The sequence below is a fragment of the Elephas maximus genome, chromosome 4 (assembly GCF_024166365.1).
Source record: "Elephas maximus indicus isolate mEleMax1 chromosome 4, mEleMax1 primary haplotype, whole genome shotgun sequence".
Taxonomy (NCBI): domain Eukaryota; kingdom Metazoa; phylum Chordata; class Mammalia; order Proboscidea; family Elephantidae; genus Elephas; species Elephas maximus.
In genome coordinates, this window is record NC_064822.1 from 183,902,340 (window position 1) to 183,917,771 (window position 15,432).

General features: G+C 39.5%; 1 protein-coding gene across 1 annotated transcript in view; it reads right to left on the minus strand.

Moving 5' to 3' along the window:
* The window catches only part of ENTHD1 (ENTH domain containing 1), a 155,517-nt gene that overhangs the window by 101,144 nt on the left and 38,941 nt on the right, over nucleotides 1-15,432 (minus strand). Inside the window, exon 3 of the mRNA XM_049885192.1 lies at nucleotides 2,152-2,270. Coding sequence (XP_049741149.1) covers nucleotides 2,152-2,270 — 119 coding nt within the window. The remainder of the gene's footprint in view (nucleotides 1-2,151; nucleotides 2,271-15,432) is intronic.

Consider the following 15,432-nt stretch of genomic DNA (forward strand, 5'->3'; position numbering starts at 1 on the left):
CAGCCTGGGGCTGCGGCTTCTAGGAGCAGTACACCCAGGGAGGCAAGGGGCCACAGACGAAACTTCTCCAGCAACTACATCATGGCACCCTTTGTTCTGGGGACTGGATCTGCAATACCTCTCAGACCAGCAAGAGAAAAAAGCCTCAAACTGCCAGCCTAAGTCTGAATATGGATAGGTGGTCCCAGGTGTCTGCAGGAGGCAAATGAAAACCTGTCAAGCAGGGAGGGGTGAGGACAGAGAGAGAAAAAAGATTAAAAAAAAAAAAAAAAAAACTTGAGCCGCTCAAGACCAGTCTACAAACCAGCATTCCAAAATAGGAAAAAGACAGAATTCACTCCTGCCAAAATGAAAACAATAAAGCAATTTTAAAGGTATTTAAAATTAAGTATGTTAAAAAAAAAAAAACCCATACCTGTTGCCATTGAGTCAATTCCAACTTAGGGACTTACAGGACACAGTAGAAGTGCCCCATAGGGTTTCCAAGGCTATAATCTTTACAGAAGCAGACTACCATATCTTTCTCCCATGGAGCAGCTGGTGGGTTCAAACCACTGACCTTTTGGTTAGCAGCTAAGCATTTAACCACTGTGCCACCAGGGCTCATAAGTATGTTTGTTATTGTTGTTAGGTGCCATTGAGTCAGCTCTGACTCATAGTGACCCTGTGTACAACAGAATGAAACATTGCCCAGTCCTGCACCATTCTCACAATCTTTGTTATGCTTGAGCCCATTGTTGCAGCCACTGTGTCAATCTACCTGCTTGAGGGTCTTCTTCTTTTTCACTGACCCTCCACCAAGCATGATGTCCTTCCCCAGGGACTGGTCCATTCTGATAACATGTCCAAAGTACATGAGCCGAAGCCTCACCATCCTTACATCCAAGGAACACTCTGGCTGGACTTCTTCCACGAAAGGTTTGTTCCTTCTTCTGGCAGTCCACGGTATATTCAATATTCTTCGTCAACACCATAATTCAAAGGCATCAATTCTTCTTAGGTCTTCCTTATTCATTGTCCAGCTTTCACACGCATATGAGGCTATTGAAAACACTATACTTTGGGTCAGGCCCACCTTAGTTTTCCTATGCTTTTTAACACTTTAAAGAGATCTTTCGCAGCAGATTTGCTCAACGCAATATGTCCTTTGATTTCTTGACTGTTGCTTCCATGGGCATTGATTGTGGATCCAAGTAAAATGAAATCCTTGACAACTTCAAAATTTTCTCCGTTTATCATGATGTTGTTTATTGGTCCAGTTGTGAGGATTTTTGTTTTCTTTATGTGAAGGTGTAATCCATACTGATCTTTATAGTACTTCAAGTCCTCTTCACTTTCAGCAAGCAAGACTGTGTCATCTGCATATGGAAAGTTGTCAATGACTCTTCCTCCAATCCTGATGCTGCATTCTTCTTCATACAGTCCAGCTTCTCGGATTATCTGCACAGCATACAGATAGAATAAGTATGGTGAAAGGATACAACCCTGACATACACCTTCCCTGATTTTAAATCATGCGGTATCCCTTTGTTCTGTTCCAACGACTGCCTCTTGGTCTATGTACAGGTTCCACATAAGCACAATTAAGCATTCTAGAATTCTCATGCTTCACAATGTTATCCATAATTTGTTATGAGCCACATAGTCGAATGCCTTTGCATAGCCAATAAAACACAGGTAAACATCTTTCCGGTATTCTCTGCTTTCGGCCAAGATTCATCTGACATCAGCAACGATATCCCTGGATCCATGTCCTCTTCTGAATCCGGCTTGAATTTCTGGCAGTTCCCTGTTGATGTACTGCTGCAGCCATTTCTGAACTATCTTCAGCAAAATTTGACTTGCATGTGATATTAATGATGTTGTTCGATAATTCCCGCATTCTGTCAGCTTGCCTTTCTTTGGAATAGGCACAAATATGGATCTCTTCCTGTCAGTTGACCAGGTAGCCGTCTTCCAAATTTCTTGAATTCTCCCCTAGAGCCTCCAAAAATGAACACAGCCCTGCTGACAGCTTGATTTTAGCCCAGTAAGAACTGTGTCAGATTTCTAACCTACAGAACTGTGAATGTAATAAATGTGTGTTGTTTTAAGACATCAGTTTGTGGTAATTTTTTACAGCAGCAACAGGAAATTAACACAATGACTCACCTCTGTTGATTTCCAAGCATTAATCTTGAGTGGTAGTGTTTCCTGGGATAATGCAGTCTCACCAGGCAACTGGATGTTTTGCCACTGCTCTTGTTTTGATCCTGCCTGGGAAGCATTTTCTGTCAACAAAATATAGCTAAGATTTTCCTTTGGCCAAAAATAGCAATGTTTTTACATTAGTACATAATTTTTTAGTTAATCACTTCTGAAGATCCCTTTTGTCTACTAAATAAATATATATCACCTGCCGATAGCTAGTTATGAATATTATTTTAATAATCCCTTATAATAATTCACAAGACAGATTAAAAAAATACACCATCATTTCTCACCTTATCTCCCATCAACAACTCTATTTTATAGCTTTATTATTTGAAAGTCTTTTTTATTAATAAGGTACAACATAGTATAGAAAATAGTTTGAAAATGTAAAAATGATTCAGATGAATTTGTAGCAAAATAGGAATGACAACTATAATTATTCTAATTAATATTTAAAAGAATGTTATAACTGCAGTGTGAGTTTCACGTATTCTAGGAGAAATTAATCAGAAATATACAGATCATTTGATTAAAAAAAGAAATATGAAACATAATTCTCTTTTAAAATTTAACTTAAACACAAAAGGGAAACTACATGAATGAAAATGAACTGATATTTCTGCTTATATTTTTTTGCTAAATTTAATGTTTTTGTAGTCTTAACATCATTTTCCTTCCTACGCTGTCTTAGTTATCTAGGGCTGCTATAACAGAAATACATAAATGGGTGACTTTAACAGGCAGAAACTTATTTTCTCACAGTTTATTTAGGAGGCTAGAAGTCTGAATTCAGGTGCCAACTCTAGGGCAAGGCTTTCTCTCTCTCTTAGCTCTGGAGGAAAGTCCTTGTCTCTTTGTGCTTCTGCTCCTGGACAATCTTCCTGTGGCTTGGCATTTCTCTTCCCCCCATCTCTGCCTGCTGGATTGCCTGTTTAATCTCTTTTATATCTCAAAAGAGACTGACTCAGAACACACTCTACAGTAATCCTGCCTCATTAACATAATAAAGATTCCCAAATGGGATTATAAACACAGGCATAGAGTTTAGGAACTACAATATAATTCAATCTGTAACATTCCATCCTTTAGCCCCCCAAGACTAATGTCCTCCCCACATGCAAAGCACATTTACCCCATCACATCATCCCAAAAGTCTTAAATCAACTCTGTCTTAGTCATCTAGTGCTGTCATAACAGAAATACCACAAGTGGATGGCTTTAACAAAGAGAAATTTATTTTCTCACAGCCTAGTAAATTACAAGTCCAAATTCAGGGCATCAGCTCCAGCGGAAGGCTTTCTCCCTCTGTCAGCTCTGGAAGAAGGTCCTTGTCCTCAATCTCCCCATGGTCGAGGACCTTCTCAGGCGCAGGGATCCCGGGTCCAAAGGATGCGCTCTGCTCCTGCTGCTGCTTTCTTGGTGGTATGAGGTCTCCAACTCTCTGCTTGCTTCCCTTTCCTTTTATCTTTTGAGATATACAAAACAGTGCAGGCCACACCCCAGGGAAACTTCCTTTACATTGGATCAGGGATGTGACCTGGTAACGGCGTTACAATCCCACTCTAATCCTTTTAACATAATATTACAATCACAAAATGGCGGACCACCACAGAATACTGGGAATCATGGCCTAACCAAGTTGATACACATATTTTTGGTGGACATTAATTCAATACATGACAAACCCCAAGTCCAAAATCTCATCTTCTGAATCATCTAAGTCAAATATGGGTGAGACTTTAGGCATATTCCATCATGAAGCAAAAGTCCTCTTCATCTGTGGACCTGTGAAATCTAGACTACAAGTTATATTTCCAAAGTACAATGGTGGAACAGGCACAAGATACACATTTCCATTAGCAATGGAAGAAATTGTGGGGAAAGAAGGAATAACAGTATCAAGCAAGTCCTAAACTCAGGAAAACAATTTACATTAACTCTCAAGGCTTGAAAATAATCCTCTCTTCTCTGAGACCATCTAGGGAATGGCCCTGCCCTCCAGACTTTGGGTGTTAGTTATGCTCTCTGGATTCTGGGTGGAGGTCCCTTGGCCCTGGGCTTCAGCTCTGCCTTCCAGGCCCACTGGGAAGGCAACTCTGTTCCCTCAGCTTTGGACAGCCCCATTTTCCTAGTCCATCTGAGTGATGACCATACCCCCTCAGCCCCTGCAGGCCCCGTTCTTCTGCCTCTTGGGCATGGCAGCCCCATCCCCTCAGCTTTGGGTGGCAGCCCCATACCCCTGGCACACTTTCATGGCAGCTCCACACTCTGGAACCATGCTAGTGAAAATCTTGCTCTTTGAAACCTAGGAGGCTGTGGCCCCACTCTTTGAGATCCAGGAGACCATGGCCCCACCCTTCGAAACTGAGAAGGCCCTACTTCCCACGCTTCTTCCAATAGTTCTGCTGATCTCTGAGCTGCTTCACTGATGGTTTTTCTTTTCTTGGAGGGCAAAAGATGTAGTTCCTTTGGCCCGTTTCCTGCTTGTAGAATTCCAAGAGGCAGACAGTATTCTTTCCTTTAATTCTTTCTCTGTCCCCATTCAGTCTAAGGTGATGGATTTTCTGCTGTGGTAGCTGGTTAGCTCCATCAGTCACAGGCTTAGTTTCTTTAATAAAAGATTGTGTAGCCACATCCTCGGTGAACATTCTAGGACACGTGTCCTTAGTTTGTACAGCAGAATTTTTCAAAACTTTAAATTCTGTTTTCATCTTGCCCAGTTCATTTTTAAGCCCATCTCTTCCCTCTCAATTTTACTATAAGCAGCAGGGAGAAGCCATGCAGCCCCCTTAAGATCTTGCTTAGAAATATCATCAGCCAGATATCCAAGTTCATCACTTACGAGTTCTCCCTTCCACTAAATCTTTGAGCATAATTCATACAAGGTCTTTGTCACTGCATAAAAAGCACTGCCCTTCCTCACTGTCCAATCACATGTTCGTCATCTTCTTTGAAAGCCTCACCAAAAGCACGTTTAATGCCCACGTTTCCAGCAAAATTCTGTGGCTCAAGCCACATGTATTCGCTAAGACAAGATTTTCTTTATAGCTCTCTTCACTCTCTTCTGAGCCCTCACCAGAATTGCCTTTGACATCCATAATTCTGCCAACAGTCTCTTCAAGGCAATCTAAACTTTTACTATTAGGCACCTTAGAGAGCTTCCAGCCTCTACCCATCACCCAATTCCAAAACCACTCCCACATTTTAAGTATCTGTTAGAGCTGCACCCCACTCTCAGTACCGAATTCTGTCTTAGTTATCTAGTGCTGTTATAACAGAAATACCACAAGTGGATGGCTTTAACAAACAGAAATTTATTTTCTTGCAATTTAGGAGGCTGGAAGTCCAAATTCAAGGTGCTGGCTCTAGCGGAAGGCTCTCTGTTGGCTATGGAGAAGATCCTTGTCTCTTCTGAGCTTCTGCTCCTGGGGAATCTTCATGTGGCTTGGCATTTCTCTTCCCTCATCTCTGTTTGCTGGAGCGATTGTTTAATCTCTTTTATATCTCAAAAGAGATTGACTTAAAACACTCTATACTAATACTGCCTCATTAACATAACAAAGACAACCCATTCCCAAATGGGATCATAACCACAGCCAGAGAGGTTAGGATTTACAACCCATATTTTTGGGGAACACAATTCTAGTCTGCAACTTCCATATATATTCTTTTCAAAAATTTGTCTACCCGGCATTGCAACTGTTTGGAGGCATCACGCTAGTTCTTTCCCCCTTCCCTTTCATAATCAATTTCCTCCCACTTTAGAAAGAAAGACATATCCCTTACCCATCTTATTACAGTACATCTTTCCAAAGCATACAAACCTCTGAGCCACCAAACAATAGTTTAATATACTGGTATAGGGAAGGCTTCCTTTTATTAAGGCATGAAAATCCCAAAGTAAAACTTCAAGGTTTGTCCTGTCTTACGCATATTTCTTTTAATGGCAAAACATGGCATTCCTGACATGATATTTTGGCCCATACTAGGATGTTCGGTATGCAGAGAGGGCAGCAGGACAGTTGACAAGTTTCATTTAATGACCTTGCCTTTTTTATCCCCCAACTATTGTCAAAGAATGCGTCATTATTAGGGAGAGTCTCAGGAGAGCAAAGCAAAGAAAGCATGGGAAGTAGTGGTGCCTTGGTTCACCAAGGCAACAAATAGATGATAAGGCTCTATGCTTTACTCATCTCTCTTATGAAAAGGATTCAGAAGTGTGAAGACTGTCAAAGTGATGTTCATTTATACTCTTATTTGAATAAATAAAGTCAGACTTTCTCTGAAAGGAAGTTTATATCTTATCTGACTGGTTGTTTTGACAATGAGGCTGGCTTTGCCAATTAGGTTATATGGTAAATATTTTCCAAAAATTGAATGAACCAAATGTTCACTTCTGAAAATTTGATGAAAATATTTTTAAAGTACATAAGATAAAATAGTTTTCTCAAAAACATTATTGTATTGACAGGTATATTGCAATTAATATTCTTGTTTTTCTCATATTTTCTGAGTATATTGGGTTAAAGTATGACAGGTACAACTAATAGTCATTTGATAAATTTTAGTAAAGATTTTTTGGTATTATTCCCAGAAACTGAGAAAGTAAATTACTCCTAATGACTGTTTAACAAATCTTATAGTAAGCGTACTTCCAATTCTTTGCTTTCAACAACAGTGAAGAATGACCTAATGAAGTTAAGAGTTGACAAGAGATAAAAAAAATATTTTTATAATAAATTACTATATAATTATGGCATATTACTTGTAAGGTGTTCACAGAATTGATTGACATTGGTACAATAAAACACCTTTCATTCCCACCTACGTTTTTATGTGAACAAGTTTTCTCAACTCTTACATCTATAAAAATGTAAAATAAGAATGGAATTTATGCTGAACTCTGCTTATTTCTAATAATAAGTAATATTCATATATGGGTAAACAGTCCCAGTCATCTCATAAAAGCTTGTATTTTCAATAAAATAGTATTCTTTAAGTTTAATAAGTATTTATAAAAATGTATATTTATTTATGTGGTGGTTATATATTGCCTACTAATAATAATTATAAATGATAAGCCAATCTAGAAAGAATATTTTACCATTTAAAGCCTCTGGTCACAGAAAATTTAGAAAAAAAACTTCAACTTAATTTATATGCATCTTTGATGTAGAGAAGACTTTGAAGCATAAAAATAATTTATATAAGGATAAAATTCTGTGAGGGATGTGGAATAGAAATAGGACTTCAAGGAGAAAAAAAGGAATGATGTCAAATTTCCCACACTTAAGGAAGACTTCCTTCATGTATTTTTTTCAAATGAATGTAGGTATCAATCACAATGGTGTTCAGATTCCTTTAGGTACATTTAAAAGATTGATGAAGAGTTTTCTATTTTGTTTTTAATGTCGATATTTACAATATGACAAATTATATTCTTCACAATGACAAGATAAAAGTTCACGTGCCAATTAAAAATGTGTGAGGGAGTACATAATTTTTCAAAATTGTCTTAGGGAGTATGTGGGAATAGTAGCTTGAAGAGCAATGGTATAAGATATGGTCCTTGCTTTCAAAAAGTTTATTGCCTGAGTAGGAAGGTAAGTCTAACATACAGACTTATACGACACAATTATGTAAGTATTACATACTAAACTTTCTTGAATTAACTAACTTTAGGAACAACAGACATTACTAAGTAGAAAGAAAGCAATGTGCACTAGAGTAACCAGAGTCTCAAACAGGAAGTGGAAGTTGAACAAGGCTATGAAGGATGGCTTTGTTGCTGCTGTCGTTAGTCACCATAGACTCATAGGACTCTAACAAATGTAGAGGAAGAGAGAAACTATTCCAAGCAGAAGGAACTATATGAACAAAAGGAACAAGTATGATATATGCCAAAGATACGGAAGAAATAAGAAGAACTTTTCATTTATAGTTATAACTTTCATTGTAATGTCACATGAAATAGAATAATTAAAATGAACTTATTTTGGACTTTGGAATTACATACTTAACACAGGTAAATAGTGTTGATTTGAGGCTTAGATCATTTATCTACTTTCAGGAAGCATCAAAAGAAAATGCAGAGTCGCCATACCAAAAAGAATTGGTCAACATTCAACCATTTCAGGAGACAGCATATGATCAAGAACTGATGGTACTGAAGGAAGAGGTCCAAGCTGCACTGAAGGCATTGGCCAAAAAACAAGGCTACAGGAACTGACGGAATACTAATTGAGATGTTTAAACGAACAGATGTAGCACTGGAAGTGCTCACTCGTCTATGCCATGAAATTTGGAAGACAGCTACCTGGTGAACTGACTGGAAGAGATCCATATTTGTGCCCATTCCAAAGAAAGGTGATCCAACAGAATGCAGAAATTATTGAAGAATATAATTAATATCACATGCAAGTAATATTTTGCTGAAGATCATTCAAAAGCTATTGGAGCAATACGTCGACAGGGAACTGCCAGAAATTCAAGCTGGATTCAGAAGAGGATGTGGAACTAGAGACATCATTGTTGATGTCAAATGGATCATGGTTATAAGCAGAGAATACCAGAAATACCAGAGAATACCTGTGTTTTATAGACTATGCAAAGGCATTCAACCGTGTGGATCATAACATATTATGGATAACATTGTGAAGAATGGGAATTTCAGAACACTTAATTGTGCTCACGCGGAACCTGTACATGGATCAAAAGGTAGTCGTTTGAACTGAACAAGGGAATACTGCGTGATTTAAAGTCAGGGAAGGTGTGCATCAGGGTTGCATCCTCTCACCATACTTATTCAATCTGTATGCTCAGCAAATAATCCAAGAAGCTGGACTGTATGGAGAAGAATGTCAGCAGGATTGGAGGAAGATTCATTAGCAACCTGCAATATGCAGATGATACAATCTTCCTTGCTGAAAGTGAAGAGGAGTTGAAGCACTTACCGATGAAGAGCAAAGACCACAGCCTTCAGTATGGACTACACCTCAACATAAAGAGAACAATCCTCACAACTAGACCAATAAGCAACATCATGATAAACGGAGAAAAGACTGACGTTGTCAAGATTTCATTTTACTTGGATCCGCAATCAACACCCATGGAAGCAGCAGGCAAGAATCAAAAGATGCATTGCACTGGGCAAATCTGCTGCAAAAGACCTCTTCAAAATGTTAAAAAGCAAAGATGCCACTTTAAGGACTGATGTGCGCCTTACCCAAGCCATGGTGTTTTCAATCGCATCATATGCATGTAAAAGTTGGACAGTGAATAAGAAGACCAGAGAAGAATTGATGCCTTTGAACTGTGGTGTTGGTGATGGCTATTTTATATACCACGGGCTGCCAGAAGAACGAACAGGTTTGTATTGGAGGTGGTACAACCAGGATGGTCCTTAGAGGAAAGGATGGTGAAACTTCATCTCACATACTTTGGACATGTTATCAGGAGGGATCAGTCTCTGGAGAAGGACATCATGCTTCGTAAAGTAGAAGGTCAGCGAAAAAGAGGAAGACCCTCAACAAGATGGACTGACATGTGGCTGCAACAATGGGCTCAAGCATAACAATGATTGTGAGGACGGCGCAGGACCAGGCAGGGTTTCATTCTGTTGTACACAGGGTTGCAGAGTCGCAACTGACTCAATGGCACCTGACAGCAACAACATATTTTCTATTGCTGTTTCAGCGTTCAGCAACAAAATTATCACTGAAATGACATGGATTTTGGTTTAAGACATCACAAAACTGTACTAATAAAAACTTCAGAAAGTATATCTTCAAATACATGGTGAGCAAAATCGAAGACTAGAAAGAATTGTGAAAGAAAAAAAAGCTTGCATATTTAAAAATGCCTTTTGGCTTAGAAAAGCTAAAATGTTATAAACTTATCTTAAAGTATCTTATAGGATGAAGGAGAAAGCAGTTAGAATATAGTGAGTCTATTGAAATTCATTCAATTTTTTTTTTTTTACCACCACACAGCACAACACTGGAAGGGTGGTGTGCTTAATGCAACTCTAGATTGGGTGATTAAACAGCATTTAGCTCTGGGAGTTTTCACAAGCACGTGGAAGGAGCGAACGCACATTTAGTTCCTGAGAGAAAATGAAGTCCCTTTGCTATCATAAGCTGCTCCTCAATTGAGACTGTGAAGTCACCCGCCAAGGAGGGCTGGTATGTAAATGAAAACCTCAAAGGAAAAAGTGAAGATGCTCCAGGAAATGATGCTACTGAGTCATCTGACGGTGAGGCTACGACACCCAGGCTGCAGGCGCCTTGTAGAAGCCAAGAGAAGCTGTCGATCTCGCTGAGGCTGTAAGACACAGATAACACCACAAAGCAGAACGGGGAGCCCTGTGCTATTTTGTAAATGAGATATCAAACTGACATTCAGGCTATCAGACATTAACAATGCAACAGCACATTTTGGAAGTGAAATGTTCCATAAATTGAACAGATTTCCAAAGTGTTCCATTTATTATTTAGCATCTAATAAGACTGACAGGTCATTTTCTGCACTGGGTATGGCCAATAACAAAATTAATTTTTTTAATAAATGAGTGTACAGGCAGCTCCTGGGTTATGAATGAGATCTGTTCCTAAGACTGACTTTAAATCAAACTTGTAGGTAAGTCAGAACAGGTAAATACAGCTCTTATTTACCTTCAGTCAAACATTTGTCTTAGTATATAGTATATATTTTACTTTTTGATGCATATAAAACACTTAGGAAACACTTCTAAATACACTAAAACATCTTAAATATAATATCACAGTATATAACAATAATAATACAGTAATAATAAAAGCAATTACATATGGTACTATACTGAAGAGAGAATCTGTGTGTTTGTGTGTAGGTAAAAAAAAAAATTTTTTTTTAGGTATACAGTACTATAAAAAAATCTTAGATAAACTGTAAAAAACCATTTAGATAGAAAAAAAAAGAAAAAAGATCATGATTAAAGGTTAACACTAATGAACCACTATGTTTAACTCAATTTTTAATACAACAGGCTTTCTGACACTCCGTTCTCAAGTACAAGTTGTCCATAGTCAGGCATTCATAAGCTGGAGACTGCCTGTATCCATTATAGAAAATATTCACGGGGCTAATGAAAAACAGATAGACACAAAAGTAAAGTCCATAGCAACTAATAAGCTCCCACCTAACTTTTGCAGAAAGTTTGTAACTTGACTCCAATTTCATTCTCTTAGAGCACAATCACATGTAAGCATCTTCAAGTAATTGGTATTTGTCCTCATATTTTAAACTTTTTGTTTAACAATAATTTCAAACTTACAAAAAGTTGCAAGAAAAGTACAAAGAACTTCCATAAGCTCTTAATCCAGATTCACCAATTGTTAATATTTTGCCCCATTTGTTTTATAAGTATTTCTCTGTTTATGTATGCATATTACTATTGTCCTTATTTTTAAATCTGATAGAAAAATCATCACAGGTTGTGTAACCGAGAAAACATGCCGAGACTCAGGTTTCTATGTGGGAGAGCGTTATGAGTACTCTCAGAAACAATCATTGTGAGGAGTTAGGGCAGTAGGATTGGGCTGAGGGAGAAACAGGCTTGATGAGCAACTGCAAGATCCGCCTACTAGGAGCTTTGGAGCTAGGATGGCTCTTCATAGTTGACGTGCCTTGAAGGGAATGAGCCAGCCCACATCCACTAGTCACTGGATGTTAAGCTTTCCTCAGGGAGACATAACTGGGAATTCCCAGAGAAGGAGTCAAGTAAGAGCGCTCAGCCACCAACACTCCCAGCAGCTGAGGGCATAAGTGCTTTGATTTTGAAGGGGGGGATCTGGGAAGCGCATTCCAGCATCCACTACAGACAAAACTGCTGTGTCTCCTTTACTGCTCTGCTTCTCTCGACTTCTGAGAAATGCTTCACAGGGATAGGAGATAGAGTATGTGAGCACCATAAATCCTTCCTGAAAAGGGACTTTTAAGATTAGTGGGAAAAAGACATGTTTTTTTAAAAAGATGAGAATACAAAAAGGATAAAGAACAAAAAAGCAGAGCTCTTTAAGTAGAATAAGAGATAAATTTTGAAATAGGTAGAAAAGAAAAAGTAAGAAATAACAAACTTGTTGCTAGAGATCTTAAAAAGCAAGTTAAGGCAATTTTATTTCAGAATTTTATTAACACCAACATACAAAATCTGAGACATTGCCAGAATTTCTTGTATCAGAATAAAAAGGAACACAAAACCCAAAATTGTATTAAATGTTCAACTATAGACAAAGAGAAATAAAAAGCCACAGTTCAATATACAGTATGACACTGTGAGGAGCTCCAGTGACCCCTCTCCAGTGAAACTAGCGAAAACAATTTTTAAAAACTGTAAATCCTCTGGAAATGGTTCCAAGGGAAAATAACAAATGAATGAACACCTCCTCAAGGAAATCAATAGAATTTTGTTAACAAAGGCAAAAGTCTGTGGTATTTGAACCAAGACTGTTCCCTCCTTTCCCCATTCTAGCTCAGTAAGGCAGAGATTCCACCCCAGGCTGCTGCAGCCAAGAACACAGCTCCCTCTCCCCACAGCTCCCATTTTGAGCTTCTTGTCCTGCCCCCAGCTGCCTGATGCTAACGCTAAGGTCAGCTGAGCACAGTGGAGATGGGCAGGCTCTCCTTTTCTACGTAATCCTACTTGTGGAACAAAGGCTCTACCTGGGGTGTGGGGTGCTGAGAATACTGGGACCCTGATATCCCTTCCCCCAGCTTGTTAGTCAGCAAATTTCTTGCCAGAAAAGGCAGGCTAAGAGCACCTCAGGCTACTGCCCCCACCCCCCCCCCCCCACAAAACACTCAGCTTCTAGAATGGGGGTGTCACTCAGAGAAAAGCTTGCCATTGTCCCTCTTCCCAGCTCCAAAGCCTTGGCTCAGGGATTTTGCCTGGGGAAAAAGTAGGGCATATAACAAATAGCTCCTCATCTTTCCCCCCAAAGGAACTGACTTCATTTGTAACACAACATGGAGAAATTAAAACCTAATGGCCCTCTCAAAAACAGTGGAGGTTTGGTGAAGGGAATTAGAAGGAGATTTGTAGATCTAATGAAGATACAGCCTAGACTATAGGCTGGCTAGTTTTCAGGAGAGAATAAGAACTGTTGTCAGGAGGGAATAGGGCAGTCGGGAGGAGCCCTCCTGGGGTCAGAACAAATATGATACAAACACTGACCTCAGAAACTATTTCTTCAAAGGAGCCACTGTCCAGGCATGGCCCCGTAACTTGAAATTTGCCTCTAAAAATGAAGGGTGCCGAGAGACCCAAGAAAGAGTTGGGCAGCTCCAGCATGGCAGCAAAGGAGTACATTAGGGAGACTTACATACGAGGTGAGTCCTGAGCGGCCACAGGACCAAAGCAGATTTCCACACCCCATAATGGGAGGGCAGAGGTTTTATAGTGGTGGTGGACAATAGTGGTCCCATGCCAAGGGCTTACAGAAGACTACAAACTGTAGTGAACTAGTAGATCACATGAGGTTGCTCATGTTTGGCCTCACAGACCTGTTTCCCCTTCAGTCCACCCCTCAAGGCCAGCTCTTACAATCTGGCACTTTCCCCATCTTGTGCCACAGCATGAGAGGCCCCATTTCCTCCCCGCTATAGAAGTGGGGTTGTCCAGGTGCCATGTGGTGCCCACACACGTGCGACAGACAGAGAAAGTGACCGCGTGCCCAGAACAGGGGGAAGGCTTCTCTGGCAAGGAGAAGGAACTCAGAGAAAGAAAACAACCCAATTCCCAGCCTCCTTATCGGAGAATGCTCTCGGCCTGAGGCCTTTATTTAGGCAGCCTGGATGGGAGGCCATAGAGGCAGAACATTCCCCCAACAGCCACCATTTGATTAGATTAGTTTGTAAAGAAATTCATGTCCCTGGGCATTGTTGTAAACAATAGAGCAATCAGTAGGAAATTAGTGGAATTTAACAGCTTGGTGTGGTCAGGGAAAGAAAGAGTGGGAGATAGCCAAACCAGTACCTCTGGCAGCCCAGGTGACTGAGGGCATACCCAAAGTTGCACCTCCCTGAGGAGCAACATCAGCGGCTTAACGCTGTGGTGTGTGAGGGGAGAGAAACAGACTTCACTAAGATAATCCAGTCAGTCACTAAACAAATAAACAAGCAAATAACAATAACAACTCCCAAATAGGGACCAGTGCCCAGAATTGTAACAATATAATATCAAAATATCCAGTTTCCAACAACAAATTATGAAGCATGCAAAGGAACAATACAACCCACACACCAGGGGAAAAATATAGGCAACAGAAACTTCCTGTGAGAGTTACCAGATGTCAGATTTAATGGAAAAGATTCCAAAGTAGTCATTATAAATATGTTCACAGAACTAAAGAAAAATTTGATTAAAGAAATAAAGCAAAGAATACCAGAAAGATTGTTTACCTGTGTTTTATTTACTACGTGATGGCATTCAACTGTGAGGGTCATAACAAATTATGGATAATATTACCAAGAATGGGAATTCCTGAACACTTAATTGTGCTTATGAGGAACCTATACATAGACCAAGAGGCAGTCGTTCAAACAGAACGAGGGGATACCACATGGTCTAAAGTCAGCAAAGGTGTGCGTCAGGGTTGTACCTTTTCACCATACTTATTCATCTATATGCTGATTGAATAATCCCAGAAGCTGGACTACATAAAGAAGAATGCAGGATCAGGATTGGGGAAAGACAACCTGCAGTATATAGATGACACAACCTTGCTTCCTGAAACTGAAGATAACTTGAAGCACTTACTGATGAAGATTAAAGACCACAGCCTCCAGTATAGATTGCACCTGAATGTGAAGAAAATGAAAATCCTCACAACTGTACCAATAAACATCATGACAAATAAGGAAATTGAAATTGTCAAAGATTTCATTCTACTTGCATCAACAATCAACACCCAAGGAAGCAGCAGCCAAAAAATCAAACAACATATTGCATCAGGCAAATCTGCTGCAAAAGACCAAGAAAAGGCTTTAAAAAGCAAAGATGTCACTTTGATGAGTAAGATACATCTGACGCAAGCCATGGTATTTTCAATCGATTCATACGCATGTGAAAGATGGACAATGAATAAGGAAGACCAAAGAAGAATTGATGACTTTGAGTTATGGTGTTGCCAAAGAATATTGACTATACCGTGGACTGCCAGAAGAACAAACAAATCTGCCTTGGAAGAAGTACAGCCAGAA